Consider the following 26,275-nt stretch of genomic DNA (forward strand, 5'->3'; position numbering starts at 1 on the left):
ATATTTTGCCCTGATCTTTAGTTTTTTTTTAAATACTTGGTGCATCCTATTAACCATCCTGTCCAGTGATAATAAAAAAAAAGAAAAATGGCTCAAAAACAGCAAAAATGAAAAGTGGATACAAATTTGTACAGTACTATTTTTAAATCATAATTGGATTTCCAGCAACATACTGATGTAAAGTCTAAACTTGTTTCTCACTCAAGAGACTGAAGAGCAAATCTGAAAATTTGGCACAATATTAAACATGAATTTCAAAATAAAAACTGAAGTATAAAAGAAACAACTTGCTGAGCAAAATAGAGTCATAAAGATGAATATTAGAGTATAATAAGCGAGTGTGTAGCACTTCCAGCTCCCTCCCAGACTTTTTGGGAGATGTACATAAAGTAACTGCCCGGTAGGGCAAGTGGTTTGGAGATGGCAGTTTTCAAACATCTGCCCTCAGGTGGGGTGCTGTCCCTCAGCTGCATTGCTGATGATGTTCCTTTGAAGCTGGGCCCTGGGCTACGAGGAGGAGCTTCTTCAGTCACAGAGGGTGGATCAGTACATGGGGTCTTAACAACAGGAGTGAGCCAGACCTATGGACTCATTCTGCTGTCGCACTCCCTAGGTCATTCCTTGGCTTCCCACCCCTCCAGTTCCCAAACTCACTGCTGCTTGTGGGGGAAACAATCCGATTGGAAGACTAGTGAACACATTTGCTGCCAATAGACTCCAGCAAACAGAGTGAAAAAAAACAGCCTGTGATTAGAGAAACAGCTCCATGCAGATCCATTCATTCAAGCTTACCTATTTAACTGTTATCTTGAAAACTGGCTCTGGAGGCCACATAGATGGGCTTCGAGGGTCACATGCAGCCCTCGGGCCATATGTTGGACAAGTCGGATGTAAACATTGTTGAGGCACACCTTGGAAGTGGTACAGCTCCTAAAGTGCCTCAATCTTGTTACAAGAGCCATACATTCGAGTAGAAGTCCTGGCCTAGAGTGGGTAGTGGCTAGAATCACTTCCTCATCCCGCCTCCTCCAAGCCCAGGGCCCAGCTTCAAAGGAACATCATCAGCGATGCAGCTGGGGACGGCACCCCACCCGAGGGCAGATGTTTGAAAACTCCCATCTCCAAACCAGTTGCCCTACCGGACAGTTTCTTTAAGCAAATCTCCCCAAAAAAATCTGCTTTCCACTAACGGACAGGGCCATCTGAATGAAGAAACTGAGCAAGCCCGACAGGCCAGTATCTTAAGTCTGAATTTTTGCACAATGCTTTCATAAGCACTAAATCACCCAAGACAAGACAGTTTAAAAATTTGCTACAATTACCAACTTCATGTAAAAACAGTCTGTTACCCGAAAGGTCAAGGTACATTCAAACAAATATGTTGTTTGCTTAGTTATTGAATGCTGGCTATTTGTCAATGACAAGTTACAGAAATTCAAACAATGCATCGCATTTAACAATCTCAGCCGAGTATAGTTGTTGAGCCCTTTTCACCTATAATGAAGAGTCTGACTACCATGAAGTTAGCAATGATATTTAAAAATTAAATTACCTACAGAATCTTCGGAAAGAGATTGTGACGCGTTTCCTTCATGTTAATAAAATAATTTAGGCAGCTACTTGTGAATTATTGAGCAAATATATTGAATAGATTAAAATCTGAAACAGCCTGATGTAAACGCTTTGCAAATTTTGAATAGGGTCACTATAGTTACTGAATCCACTCTGCTATTGGAAAAGATTTACCATCTGTTGCCACATATCAAACAGAATAGTACGAGGAGGAAGAAAGAAGAAAAGACTGGCAACATAAAGACAACCCAAAAATATTTTACTAGCCTGTAAGTAGTTAACAGGTAATAAGAGGAGAGTGTTTTTAAAAAAAAAAAATACATGCACTGGACAAAGCTGGAATACTAACAAATTTGTATTGACAAGAGGATTGGTGTGTGGCAAATGTTCACCCTTATTAAAGAAAGGATGCCAGGACAGTCCTAGCAACTACAGGCCAGTTAGCTTACCATCAATAGTAGATATGGATTTGAGAACCAGCATAGATTTGTTAGAGGGAGATCAGACTCGACTAATACAATTGAATTTTGATTAAATAACAATGGAGTTTAATGAAGGAAGTGCTGTGGATGTTTTTCTACATAGATTTTAACCACATGACAACTAGTTCACAAATTTGAGGTTGACAATTTGTCGTTTGGTTGTACAGAACTTGAGTATTACTTAAAACAATACACTTTTGTCAAAGCTTTTCATCTTGCACTCATCAGGACAATCACAAGAATATGAAAGGGAACAACAACTTATCCTTCATGAGAAGTGCTAATTGATTATTAGTAAGTTGACTCCATGGCAACACCTCTACCAACCAGGGTCCATTTCTCACTAAATATAAATTTTTGTTCCTTTTATGATTGGTGCTCTTGTGATTGTCCTGATGAGTGCAAGTTTTGACAAAATACCTTTTTTCAACAACACCAAAATTGAGGTTCATGCAGTAAGTAGGAAGGAGTGTGTCCCAAATGGGTAAAAATATAGTTCAAGACAAAGTTCATGGTAAATGGTTATTTTTCAAATTGGAGGATGCCAGGCAGTGATATTCTCCAAGGGTCATTGTTAAAGCAATGCTTTTTTGCTCCTTTTAATGATGTGGATTTTGGAATAGAGCAAAATTTCAAAAAAGATGCCAACATTCAGGAGTGATTCAGTAGAAATGTGAAAGGTTATGACAGGTTTAGATATGGTAGACAAGAAAACGCTGTTCCCATTATCAGATAATATAAGGACTAGGGAACATAAATTTAAGATTTTAGACAAGAGATGCAGGATGATGGGAGAGAGAACTTTTTTTAAAAAGCAGCAATTGGTAATGACCTGGAACATGATGCCCACAAGGGTGGCGGAAGCCGAAACAAAGATTTCTAAAGCAAATTGTCTGGGCACATGAAAGAAACAAAGCTGCAGAGCGATGGGAATTGAATGGGGAACCAGGACTGTATGCTGCTCCAGAGGGTTGTCATGGACTTGATGGGCATAAGGGCTTCCTTCTGTCATGACCAGTGGATGTGCTATTGAAATCATAAGGAGTTACAATTCCTCTGGGCAGAGGCTAAAGTACAGCATCTAACACAAATATCATAAGAACTTCAATTTAATTTTATCTGTCCAAAACTCAAATGCTGTTTTCAAATCCAAGGAATCTCCAAAAAGACCCATAAAAAGCTCACCTGTCAACAGTGAACCTTTGTTCTAACCTCCAACCTCAATATCCAAAGCTTTTAAGAATTTGCCTCATGGTACTTTGATCCGTTTGCTTATTGCTTATGGACAAGAGCTGATGCAAAGAGCGATAGCAGCAAGCACACTGTGATCTCTGGAAATATCTTTGCTTGAAAGCCTTTTCCAAAAACCACACTCTAAGTTGTTAAAGGCAGTCAGCGAGAAGAAGAGGACGGACCCCAGGAATCCTCCGAGGATGTAGTCCTTTCTCTCATCCACACAAGAGCATTGAACCTGTTGGAGAATTGTGAGGGCCAAGGATCCTCCATTGCTACGTTTTGGATCCCCCATACCGGCCTCTCTTATAGCCCAACTTTCCTGACACTGACTATGAACCAAATCTGAGGTACCCAATCTAAGGAGTGTTACTGACCCAGTGTCTAGGTAAGTTTCCCGCTCTCTGATGCATTGCAACGTCCAAAGCCCAGGCTCTAGCTCATCAACTCTGAGTCGAAGTTCCTGAAGCCGCAGACACTTACGGCAAATGTGATTGCTGTGGATCACACAAACGTCCAATAGCTCCCACATGTTACAGCTGCATTATATGCCCTATTTGTATTTAACTAAAAATATTTCATAAGTTTATATTATCATTCAATGATTGTTTGCTGTTATAGCTACTACCAGTTGAAGTGAGAGCCCAGTTTATACAGGGAAAAGAATCTCAAACTCAATTATTATGTACTTGCACACTAATCTAATGTGTCCGGCCAGCAGATCTCCAATCTCAACATTTTCAACTCTCCCTCTTGGACCAAAGAACAATACAGCACAGGAACAGGCCCTTTGGTCCTGCAAGCCTGCACCGATCATGTGTTCCTAACTAGACCATCCGTTTGTATCCCTCTATTCCCAGTCTGTTCATGTGGCTATCATGTGACCACTTCCACCTTCACTTACCAATTGTTGAATTTAAGCAATCGGTCTCACTGCATTCAGTCTCCAGCTGTCAACTTTGATAGACTTATGCCAGAAGCTATTGGAAATTCTAATTGTTCAGAGCAATTGCACCAGATAGATAATCAGCTACTTACCAACTCCTGTCGAAGTCGGGCTGTTTCTTCTCTTTCATGTTCTTCAATTTCTTTTTGTTTTTGGTTTTCTAACTTCTCCCGCATGACTTCTTTCTCCACTTTACGCATTTCAAATTCTGCACGCTCTTTCGCACGCTTCTCCGTTGCCAATTCAAACTTCTCCTGAACTGTGGAATCAAACTTTTCTAAGTTCGAAAAGCAAGGATTCAAACAAAATATCAACAACTTGTGACAAAGAAAGAACAAAATTACATTAAGCGGAGTGATCCAAAGAAAAAGAAACAACAAATGGACAAACATAAAAGGAGCTTCCTTTTGCAGCAACTTATCCACCTCGAGCTAAAACTTACTTTCTTAGTTGAGACCAGGCAAACAAATCCTCTGGACTCCAACATGAGAAGACAAGAATCTTTCTCTACTTCCCCACCCCATCATTTGTATTTTGAGCAACAGGGGCAGTATTCCAGAATATTCTTGCCACTATCACCTCCGATCTCAAAAAGAAGCTTCCATGTCTCAATGCTAAAGCTGCTTCGAAGCTCACTTTCTTTTTCATATCAAGTACTTGCTGTTTTTCAATTTAGTTTTGTCTGTCCAAAACTTAAATGCTGTTTCCAAATCCAGGGAATCTCCATTATCTCATGCTCTTGGCCAAAAGGACCCATAAAAAACTCACTTGTCAACAGTGAACTTAACCTCCAACCTCAATATCCAAAGCTTTTAAGAATTTGCCTCATTCCCCTCTATCTTTCAAATATACTCACCAATATTTTCTTTTTCTCACAATAAAAGGCGAATACTCAGTATCTGCTTAATTATTTTTCCAGGGCCTCAACATGTGCATCAATCGTCCACTCCTTTCAAAACACAATCTTGGCACAAATTACCTTCTTTATTCATCCTCCCTACTTCTGCGTTCATGAACACCACCCCACTGAGGTCAACTAAAAGTAGACAATCCTTCAGAAATACATGATCGACAACAATAGCCACCTCCATAATGATAGCATTCAGCAACTGAAGATCTCAGACGGAAAACAACTGAGCTCAGCTAAGTGGACGCTCCCATCCTCAATCTATGAGATGCCCAGGCTAGTAGTGACCATTGGTATTCTGTAATCTCAGATATGCTAAATGTTCCAACACCAAAATTTGCACTTGTAAACCCCAGTTGAGATACAAATTGTTCAAATATGAACACACACCCAATTGTTCTTCAGGATTCTCTCCCCATTCCCCACCACTTTCAGTCTCAACAACAAGCAGCACCCACCCACCCACCACCACTCCCCTCCAAAGCAAGAACTTCAAATGACTAAAAGATAACAAATTACCTATCAATGATCGATCTGCTTTCTTTGGTTGAAATGGTTCACGGTAAATAACAGCATTTGGATTGGCTTTAAAACATGTTGCTTCCTTCTGTTGTCTCAATTCTTCTTTCATCTGCATGAATAAATCAAATCTTGTTCAAAATTCAAGTCTCCACAAGGATGGTGAGGATGACAGTCTACAGGAGGTATATAGACAGGTTATGTGCATGGGCAAAAACTTGGCAGATGGAAATTAATGTAGGAACATGTGAGGTTATGCGCTTTGGTAGGAAGAATAGAGGGGTTGAATATGGTTTAAATGCAGAATGTGCTGCCGCTTTCTGCTGCCTGAGGGATTTGGGGGTCCTTGTGCATCAATCACAAAAAGCTAGCATGCAAATTCTGCAGGTAATTGGGGAGGTAAATGGAATGTTGGCCTTTATTTCAAAGGGAAAGGAGTATAAAAACAGGGAAGTCTTGTTAAAGAAATACAAGGCACTAGTTAGACCACATTTGGAATACTGTGAATAGTTTTGGTCCCTTATCTAAAAGGAAAGATATACAGGCATTGGAGACAGTGCAGTGAACATTCACTAGATAATCCCGGGTATGGAGGGATTTTTTTTATGAGGGGAGGTTAAGTAGGTTGGGCCTACACTCATTGGAGTTCAGAAGAATGAAGGGCAACCTTATTGAGACATATCTCAGGAAGCTTGACAGGGTAGATGCTGAAAGGATGTTTCCTCTTGTTGGAGAGTCTAAGACCAGAGGGCATAATCTCAGAGTAAGGGGTCACCCAGTTAAGGCAGAGATGAGGAAGAATTTCTTCTGTCAGAGAGTAATGAATCTGTGGAATTCTTTATGGTAGAGAGCTGTATAGACTGGGTTGTCAACTATGTTAAAGACCAAGATTGACAGATTTTTTTAATCAGTAAGAGAATTGAGGATTAAGACAATATGGTGAAAGTAGTGTTGAGGATTACATCAGAGCAGTCATGGTCTCATTGAATGACAGAGCAGACCCAATGGACCAAATGGCCCACTTCTGCTCCTATGTTTGGAAAAGAAAGTGTAGCCACATATGATCAGAGCAACTTGCCATCTGTGCCCAGCGCTGGTCTCGAATAGCACCACGTTCATCTAGACGTAAATGGAATGGTTGTACTTTAGTTGGAGACTTCACCACCTTCTCTGGTAACCGACTTGAGTCAAAGTCAGGAAGCAGCTGTGCTTTAAAGGTAGGGAACTGAACAAGACAGACAATGTAGACACTCCAATAAGCAACAATTTTTAAATACAATTCAGATTGTCTTTATAGAAATGTATTTGTTCATAAATAATGTAACTGAAAATTAAACATTTAGCATTCAATTAACTGTGGTATAGAATCTTACAGCATAGGTAATCACCATTTTGAAAGCACTGTCCAAATTAGTCCCACAGACAAGCTACTCCTTCCAGATCTTAAACCTCGATGCAGTGAATTATTTTAAATTTATGATCTCTGGTTACTGACCTACTTGCACCATCAAGCTCTTCCTTCATTTTGAAGCTCTGTTATATGTTCCCTTAACTGTTTCTACTCCAAAGGAACAATCCCAGTTTCTCCACATAACGGAGCTGCTTCATTTCAGGTAAGCTTCCTCTAATTTCTCTAGAAACTTGTGGTGCTTAGAATTGTACATAATAATCTAGCTGAGGCCTGATTAATGATTTGTAACAGTTCATATATTCAATGTGCCCATTTACAAAACCTTATCAACGAACCTATCACCTTCAAAGATATATAATTATGTATTACCTTGAACTGGATTCAGTTGAAGAGTTGACATTTTTAAATGATTACCTCAGTCAGTTCCTTGCGCAATTCTTGTATTTTCTTCTCTTTTAATGCTTCCCTCTGTTTGTCCCGGGTTTCAAATGAAAATGGCTGAATTTCTACAATCTTCTCTTCTGTACATTTTGGCTTGAATGGAACAGCAGAGTGTGGCATGGGATTTGCTTTAATCACTTGCTTTTCCTCCTGCAAGTTTCAACAGGCGAGAAAAAATTTAAGCTCTGCATTCAAACTTGGACACAAAGCTGCATAATTCTAGCAACAGGTGCACTATTTTAGAACCTGGACACAAGTCAAAACCACAAGTACTCCAGGCCTCTGCAAAGAGACTCATGACTAAATTGCAGAGTTTTGAAACAAAGCACTTGAGTCAACATTGAATGACTAATGAAGCATTGCAGTTCTTTAACTACAGCCCAAGACACTAGATTTTTAAAATCCAGTAAGGGTCACTGCCTTTTTTGAGAATCAGCCATGATCTCACCTGTATGTTCAGACTGAATTCAAAAATCAGACTGCCATTTTCTAGCACAAGTAAAGACTCACCCTATTTTGTTCTTCAACAATTTTATCATTTCCAATTGCTGCTCCTGCAGTAGGACTCTGGAGCATTGGTGGCCTTCAGTCAGTGCACTACCACAGCCAAACCGCACCAACTTGCAGCAACTTTCTTTCCCTTATTGCCCAACGACCAACAGTGGCTCCTGATCAAGCAATGTCTTTATTTTAAAATTCTCGTCCTGGTTTCCAACTACTCTCTGGCCTTGTCTCACCCCATTTCAACTCTCCTTCAGCCCCACAACAGAGATATTTGTGCTTTAATTTTAATTTCTTGTGCATCTCTTGACCCCAAGCCTCGGAATTTGCTCACTACACCACTCTGCCTTTCTACCTTGCTTTCCTCCTTCAAGACATTCCTTACAACCTAGCTCTTTAACCAAGCTTTTAGTCATTTGACCCAACATCTCCTCACGTGGCTCAATGTCAGATTTCATTTTAGAATGACCCTGAGATACATCCATAGATGTTTTGTCAAAAATGCTGTACAAGTTATTAATATTGGCTGGCATGGACACAATGGACTAATAGCTGCCTTCCAGGCTACATAATTCGACAATTCTATGATTGTGCAGACTGCTCCCTGAACTGCAGTATGAACGAATCATTTGGTTTGTATTCGCAATGGTCAGAGCATCAATTTTAATCAATTTGGTTATTGGTGGTAATCTGCAAGTGTAACCATTATTCTTACCTTCTCTTCCTTGTGCGGAATTCGCACACGATTCTTCATTGTGAAAGCTGGAGATTTAGGCATAGTTATGGGTAGCAGTCTTTTCTCTGGAACGCCCTACAAGAAAGTATGGGAACGTGTGAAACAGCCGCAGATAATAAAACTCATTTTGATACAAAAGGTAAACTTATCAGGAACTGAACATTGCTTCAGCTTGACAAAACGGCACATTAATATCAAGAAAGTAAAATGTCCTTTAATTAAGTCTGATGGAAAATCTTAATAGGAACCTTTGGACCAATAATCAATTTTATTCAATGATAGTTGCAAACTAACAAAAGGCACCACCCATAAACAGCTGAAAAGTATAACCGTGGGTATTACGATAGAATCAGACTTTTATGGCTGTACATAATCTAGAAATTCAGTAAGATATTCAATAAGATATTCACTTTCTCCTGTAGGGGAAAAATGCTTACCACAACATCTTCGAGTATCCTAGTGGGACAGGGCCGTGAGTGGAAACTGTGGTCCTCCACTTCCTCTGGCTTTCTGTTTTCCTCTCGTTCACGGATGCGTTTTTCTATTTCCAAATCAAATCCAATAGGCTTTGTTGATTCCTTAACAAGTGGCTTCTTTGGAAGAATTGGACCACCCTCCAGAAGTCTGGGATTTACTTCCTGGGCTTTGAATTTGTATCTGAAGAAGGAATCCAGTCTGAATGAATTTCCAGCCCAGTTTTTGTCACAAACCACTAAATTGGAGCCCCAAGGTGAAGTTGCAATTGGGTGATTTTACTTTCTCTTGACTACAGAAGGGGAAAGTCATACTGGAGCAGTGCTCCCCACAGCCCCTCTAACACTCTATTCAAAACCTCACCTATGGAAAGGAGAATTGTGGACATGCTTGAAATGGTCAGTGACAATCACACCCAGAAGAGCACTTTAACATACCTCCAAGTTTAGTTTGATGTGCTTATCTCAAACATAAAACGTGAAATAAACCAGAAACTACAATCCTGGACAGTATAAAAACTTTAAAAATAGACATAATTCCAAATCCAGCCAGGGAAGATACTAGGACTGAGGAAGTTAATTCACTAATTGCAGTGTCCTACAGGCTCTATACACCGAACAGACATTTGTAGCCCCAGTCAGACAATCCCCGCACAAGCTTGGGCCGTAGCTTCACTGCTCTTTCCTAGATCCATGTTAAAATGATACAAAAGCCACAAGTGGCTGAAGGAACAATAACTCCACCTTACATTCAAGCCTCTTCTCCGGATTTATAAAGGAAAAGGCAAGGGCTGTGTAAACTAATCGTAAATCCCAGGCCTTGGCAATTTCACAATCTGCTCACCATTGTGGTCTGAAACTGAACCCTCACATCACATTTTAGAACACAGTCGTGCAACAGGAAGAATCCTGGGGCTGGATGTAAAACTGAAAGTACTGGCTGTGAAGAAACTTGGTGCATCAGTTTGCAGATAAAACACACTAGGCTTTTGGAACATTGCACTTACGACTGTATTTTCTCCAACTCTTCAGCTTCTATTTCAGCAGCACTCTTGCAGGTTGTTGGTCGAGCACGGGCCTTTGTTGCCAGCATGGGAGTATGAGGTCTTGTTAGCTTGATCTTTTCAGCCACCTTGCAAGGACCTAGGAAGAAGGGAGAGCAAGCTTTCATCTTCCATTATATGTTTACAACATCTTTGAACTTAGTCACAGGGAAGCTATTGTAGAAACAAAAAAGTTTCAGGGACCTTTGTGCAAGGTCTTGGTTAAGTCTCAACAATATTGTTCAAAATTCTAGTCTTTATTGTGGGAAATAGAGGCCCTCAAAAAGATTCCAAGGGAAACCAATATCTCGTGTAAAACACATCACAAAACTGTCACCCAGAAAGGCACCAACTCATCAGGGATAGTCAGCATGGTTTTGTTCGGGGAAGATCGTGTGTTACTAGCTTAATCAAATGTTCCGAGGCAGTAACAATGAGGGTTGATGAAAGTGGTACAGTGGGTGTTATCTGTGTAGAATTTAGTACGGCATTATAAGGTCCCACAAGGCAGACAGGTCAGAAAAAGGAGATCCCATGGGATACGTGGAAAGGTGATGAGATGAATCCAAAATTAGTTCAGTGACAGGGAACATAATGATTAATGGGTGTTTTTTTTGCGAATAGAAAGTGGATTCCAGTGGCATTCTGCAAGCTTGTGTTGTTTATATTAATGCTTTAGACTTAAATGTGGGATGTATGATTGGAACATTTGAAAAGGACAAAAATTGTCTGCATAGTTGATTGAAGGGGATAGCTGTTGTCTCCAGAATGATATCAATGGCTTGGTTGAGTAGACAGAAAAGTGGTAAATGGAATTTAATCTAGAAAAGTGTGAGGCAATGCATTTTGGGAGGGCAAACAAAGCAAAAGAATACTCAATAAATGGGAAGATATTGAGAGAGGTTGAGGAAGTGGGAGACCTTGGAGTGCATGTCCACAGGTTCTTGGAGGTGGCAGGACAAGAAAATGTATGGAATACTTTCTTTTATCGGGTGAGGTATTGAATCCAAAAGCAGGGATTTAATGATGGAACTGCATAAAACACTGGTGAGGCCACAACTGAAAAAGTATTGTGTACAGTTCTGGTTATCATATTACAGGAAGGACATAATTGCTCTGGAGAGTGCAGAGGAGATTTACAAGAATATTGCTAGGGCTTGAGAGTTGCAGCTATGAGGAGAGATTGGACAAATTTAAAGACTGATTTTCTTAGAACAGAGGCGGCGAAGGGGTGACCTAATTGAGGTGTATAACAATTATGAGGGACCTAGATAGGATAGACACGGAGGATTGATTGATTGTTTCCCTTGGCAAAGAGGCCAGTTACTGGGGGGGGGTGTAGATTTAAGGTGATTAGTAGGATTAGAGGGGACATTTTTCACCAGAGGATGGTGGGCATCTGCAATTCATGTCTAAGTTGATGGCGGAGATTGAAAGGCTCAACTCATTTAGAAAGGAACCTGGATCTGCACCCGAAATGCTGAAACTTGTAAGGCTACAGGTCAGGTGCTGGAAAGTGGGATTAAAAGTAGCAGCTAAATTTTGTTTGGGCTGACACCTCAATTTTCAAATGGATCTATTAGTCCCAGTGCTGACACCCAAGTTGACAATGTGGACTTTAAGGCAATTTAATTGTTAAAATAATTGAATTGTGGGGGCAGGCTATTTTAATTAGACATCTTGGGGAGAATGAATAGACGTGCAGTTACACAAACATAGAACTAGATTAGACACTTGAAGGTCTTTACCCAAGTCTTTAGAATCATAGAATCCTTACAGTGCAGAAGAGGCTATTCAGCCCACCAAGTCTGCACCGACTCTCAGAGTACTGTACCCCAGGCTCTCTACCCCACCCTATCCCCGTAACTCCACACATTTACCATGGCTACTCAATCTAACCTACAAAATCTTAAGGGGCAATTTACCATGGCCAATCCACCTAACCTGCACATCTTTGGACTGTGGGAGGACCTGTAGGAAACCCACACAGACAGAGAGAACTCCACACAAGGCTGGAATTAAACCCCAGTCCCTGGAGCTGTGATGCAGCTGTGCTAACCACTGTGCCACCGTGGAATAATTTTCTAGCTTGTGCATTAAATCTGCATATTCTGCAAACATTCAGGAATAAAAGGACTTTTAAGGGGCATCTTGACAAGTACATGAATAGGATGGGAATAGAGGGATGTGGTCCCCGGAAGGGTAGGGGGTTTTAGTTAAGTTGGGCAGCATGATCGGTGCAGGCTTGGAGGGCCGAAGGGCCTGTTCCTGTGCTGTAATTTTCTTTGTTCTTTGACTTCAGAATCCTTGAAAGAGGCAGAATTGCTGCACATGAAAAGATTTGTAGGGATGTATTTTAGTTACCCGTTGCCAGGAGCTTGATTTGAAAATACAAGGGCTATGATGCTTATTTATGACATAACTAACTAGAACAAGCGTAATGGACCAGTTGATCTTCATTTAAGGTGAAAAATTAGAGGTAACCCAAAACAGCGTTAAGTGATTTGAAACGCAGTGCCTTGAAAAGCTGGAAACATTCAAAGGGGAATTTGAGAAATATTTCAAAAGGAACTAAAGAAGACTATTTCCTCGGGTGGATGGAGCTATTACAAGGGGGCATAACTATAGGGTTCGTGGTGGGAGATATAGGAAGGATATCAGAGGTAGGTTCTTTACGCAGAGAGTGGTTAGGGTGTGGAATGGACTACCTGCAGTGATAGTGGAGTCAGACACTTTAGGAACATTTAAGCGGTTATTGGATAGGCACATGGAGCACACCAGGATGATAGGGAGTGGGATAGCTTGATCTTGGTTTCAGATAAAGCTCGGCACAACATCATGGGCCGAAGGGCCTGTTCTGTGCTGTACTGTTCTATGTTCTATGAAACATATCATAGAATCTCTACAGTGCAGAAGGAGGCCATTTAGCCCATCGAGCCTGCACCGACCACAATCCCACCCAGGCCCTATTCTCACAATCCCACATATTTACCCTGATAATTCCGACACTAGGGTCAATTTAGCATGGCCAATTGACCTAATCCATACATCTTTGGACTGTGGGAGGAAACTCACACAGACACGGGGTGAACATGCAAACTCCACACAGACAGTGACCAGAGGCCGGAATTGAACCCAGGTCCCTGAGCTGTGAGGCAGCAGAGCAAACCACTGACACCATGCAAAACTATGGGGATTGGGCTTAATCAGATACATGGATAGCTCTTTCAAAGTGAATTGTTGAATGACCTATTTCTGTCTTTAGTCTAAACAGCACACCAGTGCAAGGCCAAAAACATTTGAAAACTGATTACTTTACATAGAATCTCTGAACAGAAAATAGTTTGTAGCAAGGCTATCCATTTTCTATTGTACTCAATATTGAACAAGTGTAAACTCTGCTGTTTGTTATGGACCAACTGCTCTTTAGAAGTCAGCATCACTGGGACTAATTGGCACAATTTGCAAGTACACACTGCTCTAACTCAAGAGCTCAGTGTTTTTAAGAAATGGAGATAAAAGCACATGTAAACAGTAGCCAATTTGTCAGAATACAGCGCGGCCAATAAACAGTGCTTTGAAGGGCATCACCATCCTAGATGGATATGACACAGAAATAGACCATTTGGTCCAACCATTTCATACTGGCACTTACACAGACCTTAGAGTAACATACACTGGAGTGGAGTCTGGAGCAGCTGCACTGAAAGGGAGGAGTACCAGTCTCAGGCCATGAAGAAACTTCGAGCAAGAAGAGGGAGAATTGGCCCTCAAAGCAACTTCAAGTGGAAGGAGTGGAGTCAGACCTTGGGCAGGGCCTTGATAGCCACCCATCACATGCCTATCTGTTAGCTCTTCAAGAGCTGACAGACAGGCACAGGCCAGGGATACACCATGGTGCTTCATCAAGTACCAGAGCACGCACTGATTTCTTGTGGTAGGTACAAAAGCAGATGTCTCATCTGTTTAAAAATAGAGGGAAATACCAGATTACCTTCCTCCAACTGATAACTGCTCCTCAGTTGATATCGTGATGGTGTACGACATTGAAATGCCTCGACCTGTTCTGCTAGAGACACATATCCTTGGGAATCCATAGCTTCATACTTCCTTTTGTTCCCACAAGAAAGGTTGAAAGGTTTTGGTACTGTAGCTCCTTTGTGCCCACGTGTCTGTGTAGCAAGTAGTCAGCATTATTGAAAGCAGATAATAAATGATTATAAACACAGCAAATTAATGTACATTAAGATTTTGTTAGTTGCTGCTGTATCAAAGTGGTTTGATTATGGATCCAAAAAAAAAGGCTTGCATTTAAATAGCATCTTTCACAACCACTGGAATGTTAAAGTGCTTGACAACCACTTTTGAAGTTTAGTCACTGCTATAAGGAATTAAAGCCAATTTGCACTCAGTGAAGTGATTATGAAAAAAAAACTATTTTTGCGATGCTGATTGAGGGATAAATATTGGCCAGAACACTGGAGATAACTCACCTGCTCAGCTTTTGAAATTGTACCAGGAGGTCTTTACAACTACCTGACCAGATGGATCCGAGTCAACATTTCACCCAAAAGATAGCACTTTGGACAGTGCAGCGCTCCCTTAGTACTATCTTGGGAAATGTCAACCTTGACTTTTACATTCAAGTTCTGGAGTAGGACCCAACCTTTGACTCAGAAGCAGGAGTAATCGTAGAATCATAGAAACCCTACAGCACAGAAAGAGGCCATTCGGCCCATCGAGTCTGCACCGACCACAATCCCACCCAGGCCCTACCCCCATATATTTTACCCACGAATCCCTTTAACCTACGCATCTCAGGACAATTTTAGCTTGGCCAATCAACCTAACCCGCACATCTTTGGACTGTGGGAGGAAACCGGAGCACCCGGAGGAAACCCACGCAGACACGAGGAGAATGTGCAAACTCCACACAGACAGTGGCCCAAGCCGGGAATTGAACCCAGGTCCCTGGAGCTGTGAAGCAGCAGTGCTAACCACTGTGCTACCGTGCCGCTATCAAGTGAGCCACAACACTACGATGATCAGGCATACTAAAAGCAATCATTTAGGAATACAGAATTGAAAATTGCTGGAAAAAAGGAGACATCAAAGCTTTGCACCTGACACTTGGACAGTATAAATTACTGTTTTCCCCTCATACTGGTATTCTTGCAAAGTGTCCTGATGAGTGCAAGATGAAACGCTTCAACATGTCTCTTCTATCAGTACATACAGCTGAACACAAAGACCAACCTGCAAGTAGGCCAAACATATTTAAAATCTAGCTTTTTCCTCAGACAGTATGAACACTACAACTTGCCTCTTCCCTTCTCGAAGAAAATATTCTAGCACTGCAAGTAAGCACCAACTTATTGCAGGGCTAATTAGACAAATGAATAATCATATGTCAAAGATTTAAATGTAATTTTTCCTGATATTTTCCTCGTCCAATCCCAGCATGGTTGTTATCTTTCAAAATTCTTTAGATTATGGAAAGGTTCCTGTGGATTGGGAAGTAGCAAAACTAACTCCACTAGTTGAGGAGGAAGGAAGGAAGGAAGAAAGAACTACAGTCAGTAGCAGGGAATATGTTAAAATCTTTTATTAAGGATGTGACATTTAGATCACTAGGTAAAATTAGACAGAGACAACATGCATCCATGAAAGGGAAATAATGTTTGATAACTCCTGTTGGAAGTTTTTTTTTTGAGGATGTTAGTTGTATCGTAGATGAAGGAAAACTAGTGGACGTGGTGTATTTGGATTTTCAGAAGATATTTGATCAGTTCCACCAGGTTAATAAATAAAATGAGAGCACGTGTGATTGGGGGAAAGCATACTAGTATGGATTGAAAATTGGTTAACAGAAAGAAAGTAGAGAGTAAGAATAAATGGATCATTCTCAGGATGGCAGTCAGTTATTAGCAAGATACCATAAGGATCCATGCTGAGTCCACGATCTATATAAATGATTTGGATGCGAAGACCAAATGCAATATTTCCAAATTTGCTGATGACATCAAACTGGGTGGAAACGCAAGTTGAGGAGGATGCAAAGAGACTTCAAGAGGACTGTAACAGGCCAAGTGAATGGGGCTAAAGCATGACAGATGGAATGTGAATAAATGTGAAGTAGGGCAACAGGGTGACACAGTGGTTAGCACTGCTACCTCAGTGCCAGGGACCTGGATTGCAATCCAGCCTTGGGAGACTGTCTGTATGGCATTTGCATGTTCTCCCCATGTCTGCATGGGTTTCCTCCATGTGCTCCGGTTTCCACCCACAGTCCAAAGATGTGGGGGTTAGGTTGATTGGCCATGTCCTTCAGTGTCGGGGGATTAGCAGGGTAAATACGTGGGGCTACCGGGGAAGGGTCTGGGTCGGATTGTTGTCGGTGGGCCAAATGGCCACCTTCTGCACTGTAGGGATTCTATGATGGAGACTGGGTCTGTATTCTCCGAGTTTCAAAAATTGAGGGGTGACTTCATTGAACTTACAAAATTCCAAAAGCGTAGATGGGGTGATTCCCATCAAATTCAAATTGCAAAAAGCTTATGATCCAGGCGGACTTCATAAAACACTCTGGAGTCCAAAACCAGGAAATATCATCTCAGAATAAGGGGTAGGCCATTTAAGACAGAGACGAGGAGGAATTTCTTCCTTACAAAAGGTGCTGAATCTTTGGAATTCTCTACCCAGAGGGTTGGGCAAGTTCAATCATTGAGCATGTTCAAGACGGAAATCAATAGATTCCTGGATACTATTGACATCAAGGGATATGGAAGCGACATTGAGCTTGATGATTAACCATGATCTAATTGAACCAGGCTCGACAGGCTGAAAGGACTACTTCTTAATGTCGTTCTAATTTCTGAACAATTTATATCCTTGAAAATTAAGAGCATAGTCCTTAGTTTTTTAAAGCCACATTTTTGTTATTGTCACTATGTCATGTTCCCACATGGCTGTGTATTTGTACCTCACAAATGTTAATTCACCACTTTGCATTTACATGTGTGGATTGTAATACAACTTTTGCCTTCATCATAGTCCACTTTTACCCAATATGGAATTACTCCCTTCTCTAGGTTAGGTTAATTGGCCATGCTAAATTGCCCCTTAGTGTTCCGGGATGCGTAGGTTAGAGGGATTAGCGGGTAAAATATGTAGGGATACGAGGAAAGGGCCTGTGGTCGGTGCAGACTCAATGTGCTGAATGGCCTCTTTCTGCACTGTAGGGATTCTATGATTCTAGTATTGTCCAACATAGGATGTTGTGAGACTTGAATGGGGACTTGCAGGTGGTGGTATTCCCATGTGTCTGCTGAGAGGATGTTTGCCCTCAGTGGAGCCTAGGATCAGAGGGCATAGTCTCAGAATATAGGGGCTGAGATGAGAAGAATATTTTTCTCTAAATGGTTGAGGGTCTTTGGAACTCCTTGTCATAGAGAACTTTGGGGGCAGAGTCCTTGTGTATATCTATGGCTGAGGTAGATATATTTTTGATCAGTTAAGGAATCAAGGGTTATGGGGAAAAGGGCAGGAAAGTGGATGTGATGTCAGATCAACCATGATCCTTTGAATGGCAGAGCAGGCTCGAGGGGCCAAATGGCCTACTCCTGCTCTTATTTTTTATGCACCTTATTCCTCTTTACTCCTATATGTTGATTCCCAATCCCTGGCCAAGCTAGTTTAAACCATCCCCAACCGCACCAATGAACCTCCATGGAGGACATTGGTCAGTGACTTGTTGAGGTGTAATCTGTCCCTTTTAAATAGGTGCCTTTTACACAGAACTGGTACCAATACCAAAAGAATCTGAAGCCCTCACTCCTGCATCATAACTCAAACCACATGTAGATCATCTCCTAGTATTTCTACCGCAACTACTGTGCAGCACTAGGAGTAATCCAGAGATTACAACCTTCAAGATCCTGCTTTTTAAACTTTCTCCCCAACTCAAAAAAGTTTGATTTGCAGGACCTTGATATGTACTGTGCCTTTAAATGTTTTTTTTCTTTAAAATCATGTTGTTTGTAGTTAAGCTGCTTTGGGATTTTTTTAAAAATTGTTGCCAAGCTGTCTGCTAAAAGTCCTTTCATTGCTGCTTCAATGGTTTAAATGGGGTTTTGTTTATTTTTAATCTGGGCCTCATGCACTGTCTTGGAATTTACGACTGGGTGGCAGGTTGTGTGTTTTGGACAGTTTTTTTCTTCACAGTGAATTCAAGGTTTCACTTTCAGTTTGGCTGCTGTTTTAGTTTAAAATGCATTTGGACATCAGACTGAACTCTCTCTCCCTGCTTTTGGAAGTTCTGCAGGCTGCTGGAAACAGGTCTCCTCGCCCTCCTAGAGTGAAAATTCTGCTGTTGGGGGTTTGCTAGCTAGTAACTAAAATCTCTGGAAGCTGTTCTGATTTCAAGTTTGTCTGTGTGTGTATCAAGTGAACTGTAGCATCCAACCAAAAGGACTAAATTCCATCTTCACATGAGCATTTGTATTTTCTGTGCTAAAACTGTGGCAAGGGTTTTGCTTATGGGATTTGTTTGAGTGGAACGGCATTTAGCTGTTAAGGTTTATATAATATCATGGTTTCTTTTTTCTTGTTTGTAATTGGTAAAGGTTATTGCTAATTTTCTTTCTATACATGTTAACTGTATTCTTAAATAAACTTTGTTTGATAAAACCTTCCTTGTGGGTCATTTCAATTGCACCTGAACTGAAACATCTCATGCTAACATAGAACAGTACAGCACAGGCCCTTCGGCCCTCGATGTTGTGCCGAGCTTTGTCCAAAACCAAGATCAAGCTATCCCACTCCCTATCATTCTGGTGTGCTCCATGTGCTTATCCAATAACCGCTTGAAAGTTCCTAAAGAGTCCGACTTCACTATCACAGCAGGCAGTCCATTCCACACCCCAACCACTGAGTAAAGACCCATAGCCAAATTCAAATCGCAAAACTTATGATCCAGGCAGATTTCATAAAACACTTGATCGAGTTTCTGACCTGAATTTAACACTACTCTCACTGTCAGTCTATCAGGTATCACTTCTTCCAACTCACTCTTTGCAGAATATTTTGCACCCTCTCAATGCGCTCTTTTACCTTGGTATCAGCCAGCCAACACACCATGCAAGACTCACAATGATAGTTAAGGAAATGCCTGTCTTTGGCTCAGAGTATGAAATCTCCTTTAATGACTGCATTTCTACATTGGCCTTCCCTTGTATAGCCGCATAGAGGTATTGTGACCATTTTTGAGAAGGTGTTCAGTTAACTGAACAGTCGTGCTGTACAGATTGGAGCTTTATCTCCTCGACAGAGGATAATTTAACTTAGGTTGTTAACACTGAACAGATTTAAATATTTTACAGCACAGTAATTTAAATCCAACAGATTAAGCTGGGTTTGACAAGACAGAGAAGGTGGTTCTACTTGTGGCAAGGTCCAAAGTCAGGGGTTATTAACACAAGTATATCACTAATAAATAAAGCCAGGCAAACCAGTCAAGATTCTCGAGGATGATCACCACCAGGAACCTTCCCAAGCAGATTATCCAAAACCTACAATATGATAGCATTAGACATCCAAAGACGAAAAGGTTGAATGAGAGAGAAAAGCCACATAGTGGCTCATGGAAGAATCTATTTGTTCATTCTTTATTGCAATTTAAACTCAAGCGATTTTTAACATGGAAACATTGGTTGTCAACAAATAGGGAAGGTGTTGAAAATAAATCAGTCTAATATTTCCCTTCCCATGCGTTCATTGCAGTACTGTCTCTAGCTGTGTAGATCAAGCGATCAAACTACTCACAGAAAACTGCTGATGTTTACGGAGTTCACTGGTGAAGTCTACTTCCTTGTACACTTTGTCCACTTGACTTTCACCATGTGCTTTAATGCGCTCATCTGTGTGAAACTTGATATCCATTGGTTTTGTGGGTGGGATGTGTGTTCTTTTCTTGTTCTGACCTGAAATTTATAGGTCAAAACTAAAACTATTGCATTTAACAGTAACCTTCTTGGTCATGTATAGGGAAACTGTTAAACAAAAATACAATTTGGGAATTTTTCACTTTAAAAAATAAAGTCCTGTAAAGATAAACACAATGCCAAAAGCAACTAACTAACTAACTGAAGAAGCTGACATTTAGGCTCAAGGCTCTATTCACAGGGAAGAAAGCAAAAATAGTTAGTTAGTCCCCGAATGGTTCTCAGTTTTAGCAGATTGTTAATGTCCAGTCCCACCAAGAAATGGTTATTTTTTACTTCATCTCCAAACTGCAACTACATAACAGCCCAAAAGTTCATGCGCAAGTTGGCCATGCATGTGTAGCCACACAAAATAATTTAAAGGGCCCAGGCACTTTGCCATGTACGGCAAAGAAAAAATAAAGAGTTCAATGCAATTGATTCCGTAATATAACTGAAAAAGTCACTCCAACCACCCTACAATATCAAGATGACAAGCTACAATATTAAGATGACAAGAAATGTTTTGAATGATTTGAATTAAGCTGCATTGAACCAACAGGTATAAACTCAATAATGACTGAGGAAAGAGACCACATGATTCACCAGATACTATGTTCGTTAATTCCAATAAACATCACCGCTTTCCTTCTTGGAGTATAATTACAATTTGCTTGTGAATGAGAAGCAATCTACAAAACTACAACAATTGCTTCGAAAATAATTTTAAGATCTTCTGCACAGGTATAATACTTTAAACTTCCCCAGTAACTCAGTTGATAAAGCCAGTGTGCTAACACAGGCCAAAAAGTCTCATGTTGCGTTCATAGTTTGTAACAAGTTACCTAATCTCAGCAGGACAGCTACAATTAACTCCATCATTTTTCTGTTAGCAAGTGGCAAGAGGGAGGGGAATGTTTGTTCCAGATCACTGCTCCTTGACTGTTAGAAAAAACTGCACAAATGGAAGGGAGTTGTCAGCTGTGCTGATTAAACTCAAGTCATAGTCTGCCAACTTGTAGCATCTAGGCTCAAATATTTACTGACCGACTTGGGTGTGAGAGAATCTTTACCCAACCTCCAGAAGAAACAATAAAACAATTCTGATACCTGCACCAGATAGGGCCAACTTCAGTGATTCCTCATTAATTTTCCTCTGCTCAGCTATTTCTTTCTGAAATTGAGCAATCTTTTCCATCTCCAACTCTTCTGTGCTTTTTCCCTTTGAACCCATATGTTGCTTCCTCCTATAGGGAATCAAAATAGATGAATCTGAATAAGTAATCTTTAACAAATTCTCAGCTGCCAATCAGAAAATTGTTTTAGAATCATGTTTTGTAAAAGAATCAAACCATGTATTCACGATTTTTTACGTCTTAATAGATCGTCCCATTTTGCTACAATTTGACAGCCTTGTTGCTGACCTCACCCCAGAATTACTGACACCAGCCATTCCTTTTCTAAAAAAGGAAAACCTTCATCTTTACAAAGTAAGGGCAGAAATGTTCTCGTCCCAGTATTCCAAGGAGACAGGTTCTTCTCATTAGATGAAGTTAAAATTCAAGCCTGGCACAAAGTGGAGTTATTTTTCAATTCAGCAGAAATAGACCCAAATGAACTTGGTTCAGTCCTGAATATGATTCACAGCAAAATGCAATCACAATAGTTATTTGGGAATTTGCTGGTGTTTCAGCAGAGTGAATGAATGAGCAAATCCCTCCCCACACTTGGAGCAGGTGAACTGCCTCCCCAGTGTGAACTCACTGATGTCTCCTGCAGCTTGTATGACCAATTGAATACCTTCCCACACACAGAGCAAGTGAATGGTCTCTTCTCAGTGTGAATTTCCAAATGGCCCCAGATGTACAGCATCTGTACATTCTCTGGCCGTTCACGTCACTACTGCCAATGAAAATGGAGAATTTGGTGATCAGTCTTATCGCCATTCACTGCAGCAGGACTGGAGAATTCCCTGCTGCGGATGAGGTGGGAGAATGCGGCCCCTTGTTTTAAAACCACAGAGAACTTTTATCTTACTTGATCGTCCCGCACTAGTACTTCAATCTTTCATCCTGTTGTTGACTTTCCACAGCCTTCTAATATTCGAAGTATGAATGCCCACAATTTTTTTTTCCATTCTCACAAAACAAAATCCCACCTCATTGCCAATTTTCTTTTTGTAATGTCCTAATTAGGTGAGGGGTCGTGAGTACAGATGTTCTCTGCAGACTAGAATCTGAAACTAAACAGCAGCCTGTGGAACACCGTAATGACACTGTCAGCTCTTAAAAGCAATCATGCAACCATTTTTTAAAATTTGTTCATGGGATGCTGCTGTCGCTGACTGGGCTAGCATCTGTTGCCCAACTGAGGGCATTTAACGATTAACCATTTTGCAGTCGATCTGGAATCACACGTAGGCCAAGCCAGGTAAGGGCAACAGATTTCCTCCCCTAAAGGACATTAGCGAACCAGATGGATTTGTACATAAGAACATAAGAAATAGGAGCAGGAGTAGGCCATCTGGCCCTTCGAGCCTGCCCCGCCATTCAACAAGATCATGGCTGATCTGAAGCGAATCAGTTCCACTTACCCACCTGCTCCCCATATCCCCTAATTCCCTTATCGATCAGAAAACTATCTACCCGTGATTTAAACATATTCAACGAGGAAGCCTCCACCACTTCGATGGGCAGAGAATTCCAGAGATTCACCACCCTCTGAGAGAAGTTCCCCCTCAACTCTGTTCTGAACCGGCCCCCCCCTTATTTTGAGGCTGTGCCCTCTAGTTCTGGTTTCCCTTCTAAGTGGAAAGAATCTCTCCACCTCTACCCTATCCAGCCCCTTCATTATCTTATACGTCTCTATAAGATCACCCCTCATCCTTCTAAACTCCAACGAGTACAGACCCAATCTGTGCAATCTCTCCTCATAAGCTACACCCCTCATCTCCGGTATCAACCTGGTGAACCTTCTCTGCACTCCCTCCAAGGCCAATATATCCTTTCGCAAATAAGGGGACCAAAACTGCACACAGTACTCCAGTTGCGGCCTCACCAGTGCCTTGTACAGTTGCAGCAAGACCTCCCTGCTTTTATATTCTATCCCCCTCGCGATAAAGGCCAACATTCCATTCGCCTTCTTGATCACCTGCTGCACCTGCAGACTGAGTTTTTGCGATTCGTGCACAAGGACCCCCAGGTCCCTCTGCAGTCGCACGATGTAATTTTTCTCCATTTAAATAATATTCCAATTTACTATTATTTCTTCCAAAGTGGATAACCTCACATTTGCTAACATTATATTCCATCTGCCAGATCCTCGCCCACTCGCTCAGCCTATCCAAATCTCTCTGCAGACTTTCCGCGTCCTCCACGCAATTCGCTTTCCCACTCACCTTCGTGTCATCAGCAAACATGAATACCCTACATTCAGTCCCCTCCTCCAGATCATCTATGTAAATGGTAAACAATTGAGGCCCTAGCACCGATCCCTGCGGCACGCCACTGGTCACCAACTGCCAACCAGAAAAGCACCCATTTATCCCAACTCTCTGCTTCCTGTTAGATAGCCAATCCCCAATCCACGCCAACACCTTACCCCTAACTCCGTGTACCCCAATCTTCTGCAGCAACCTTTTGTGAGGCACCTTATCGAACGCCTTCTGGAAATCTAAAAACACCACATCCACCGGTTCCCCTCTGTCAACCGCACTAGTGACATCTTCATAAAAGTCCAGTAGATTCGTCAAACACGACTTTCCCTTCATGAATCCATGCTGCGTTTGCTTGATCGAACCATTCTTATTCAGGTGCTCTGTTATTTCCTCTTTAATAATGGACTCTAGCATCTTCCCAACTACGGACGTTAAGCTAACCGGCCTGTAGTTACCCGCCTTTTGTCTACTTCCTTTTTTAAACAGCGGCGTAACAGTAGCTGTTTTCCAGTCAGCCGGCACTACCCCAGAGTCCAGCGAATTTTGATAAATTACTACTAACGCAAATGCTATTACCTCAGCCATTTCTTTCAGTACCCTGGGATGCATTCCATCCGGGCCCGGGGACTTATCTACCTTCAGTCCTATTAGTCTACCAAGCACCACCTCCTTAGTAACAGTAATTGTATTAAGGACCTCCCCTCTCACCAACTCTCGATCTCTAATATTCGGCAAACTATTTGTGTCTTCCACCGTGAAGACCGACACAAAGAACTTATTTAAAGTCTCAGCCATTTCCTCGTTTTCCACTATTAAATCCCCCCTCTCATCTTCCAAGGGTCCAACATTCACTCTAGCCACTCTATTCCTTTTTATATACTTGTAAAAACTTTTACTATCATTTTTTATATTTTGAGCTAGTTTAGTTTCATAATCTATCTTTCCTTTCTTAATCGCTTTCTTAGTCGTTCTTTGTTTTTCTTTAAAGCTTTCCCAATCCACTAATTCTCCACTATTTTTGGCCACTCTGTACGCATCTGATTTTATTTTAATATTCTCCTTTATTTCCTTCGTTATCCATGTCCGGTTATCCTTTTTCTTACAGTCCTTCTTTATCACCGGAATATATTTTTGCTGAGTACTTAAAAAAATCTCCTTAAAAATCCTCCACTGTTCCTCAGCTGTCCTACCTACCAGTCTGCTCGCCCAGTCTACATTAGCCAATTCCACCCTCATCCTATCGTACTCCCCTCTGTTCAAGCAGAGGACACTGGTTTGGGACCCTACTTTCTCACCCTCCATCTGTATCAGAAATTCCACCATATTATGATCACTCATCCCAAGAGGATCCATCACAAGAAGATCCTTAATCCTACCTGTCTCATTGCACAGAACCAGATCCAAGATAGCTCGCTCTCTCGTAGGTTCTGTAACATACTGTTCAATGAAACAATCCCGACAGCATTCCAAGAACTCTTCTTCAAGCCCTCCACGTCCAATTTGAGTCGACCAATCAATATGTAGGTTAAAATCCCCCATGATTATTGCCGTTCCACTTTTGCACACATCCATTATTTGCTTGTTTATAGCCCTCCCCACCTCTAAGTTATTATTTGTACAACAATTAACAATGGTTTTATGATCAATAGAATTTTAATTCCAGATGTTTATTGAATTCAAATTTCACCATCTGCCATAGTGGGATTTGAACTCAGGTCCCCAGAGGATTATCCTGGGTCAGTAGTTCAGTGACAATACCACTAACTACTGCCTCCCATAGAGATTTTTCAAGAAGTGTAATGCGGTCTGCTATGTTCAATGACCCCTTATTTGAAACTGTCCTACACAGACAGAAAAGGGGCTGGAATTAAATGACAGCTGAATCTGGCCAGGGGGTCAAATCCACAACCTTGGCGTTATTAGCACCACGTTGTGACTATCTGAGCTAACTGACTTAAATATATAACAGTGGGTAAATTGAGAAATCTTCTGGAACCCATAGGAATATGGTCTGAACAGAGAATAGCCAAGCACAATAATATTTTTTAAAAACAGGAAACTAGTACATTGACAAGGAATCAAACTGGCACATTGTCACTTCATGCTGAGGATTTCAGTTAGTGAAATACAAAATTGAGATAAATTGAGGGATTGTATCAAGTTGACAATGAACATAAAACTGTCACCATAAGCTAAACACAGTAAGACTGTCCACAACTTGCATTAACAGCTACATCACAAAAAAAAGTAGCACGGCAACTTAGAATGCATATCCTTTAACTTCAGAAATAGCACTTACTTGAGAACAGTTGGTGTGCCAGGCAAGGTCAATTTGGTACGGTTGCGAGATACACTCCCTGCTCTACTCCCAGAGCACTTTCCAGACAGAGCTCTAATAATACAAGGAACATTTTTTGTTTCAAGTTATCCCACTCCAGAAATGAAGCTCATACCAGATAATTGTTGATTTAGTACGTCTGTTAGACCAATACAAGAAGTTGAATTACCACAATGTAAAGTACACCTAGGTTAACTCCTCTACTTGACACAAAGTTTTAGAATCTGCAAAGCAGAACAATATTGATGGTGTGGGTT

General features: G+C 41.1%; 1 protein-coding gene across 5 annotated transcripts in view; it reads right to left on the reverse strand.

Annotated features, from left to right (window-relative positions):
* Positions 1 to 26,275, reverse strand: part of tpx2 (TPX2 microtubule nucleation factor) — a 36,804-nt gene that overhangs the window by 1,112 nt on the left and 9,417 nt on the right. For 3 of the 5 annotated variants that reach the window (XM_078236310.1, XM_078236311.1, XM_078236314.1), the window contains 11 exons: positions 25,980 to 26,072; positions 21,355 to 21,491; positions 20,087 to 20,244; positions 14,259 to 14,436; positions 10,229 to 10,364; positions 9,186 to 9,405; positions 8,728 to 8,823; positions 7,485 to 7,661; positions 6,738 to 6,884; positions 5,660 to 5,771; positions 4,326 to 4,510 (listed from right to left, as the gene is read on the reverse strand). In XM_078236310.1, coding sequence (XP_078092436.1) covers positions 4,326 to 4,510; positions 5,660 to 5,771; positions 6,738 to 6,884; positions 7,485 to 7,661; positions 8,728 to 8,823; positions 9,186 to 9,405; positions 10,229 to 10,364; positions 14,259 to 14,436; positions 20,087 to 20,244; positions 21,355 to 21,491; positions 25,980 to 26,072 — 1,639 coding nt within the window. The remainder of the gene's footprint in view (positions 1 to 4,325; positions 4,511 to 5,659; positions 5,772 to 6,737; positions 6,885 to 7,484; positions 7,662 to 8,727; positions 8,824 to 9,185; positions 9,406 to 10,228; positions 10,365 to 14,258; positions 14,437 to 20,086; positions 20,245 to 21,354; positions 21,492 to 25,979; positions 26,073 to 26,275) is intronic. The other 2 variants (XM_078236312.1, XM_078236315.1) reach the window with 1 other exon arrangement.

The sequence above is a fragment of the Mustelus asterias genome, chromosome 20, assembly GCF_964213995.1.
Source record: "Mustelus asterias chromosome 20, sMusAst1.hap1.1, whole genome shotgun sequence".
Classification (NCBI taxonomy): Eukaryota; Metazoa; Chordata; class Chondrichthyes; order Carcharhiniformes; family Triakidae; genus Mustelus; species Mustelus asterias.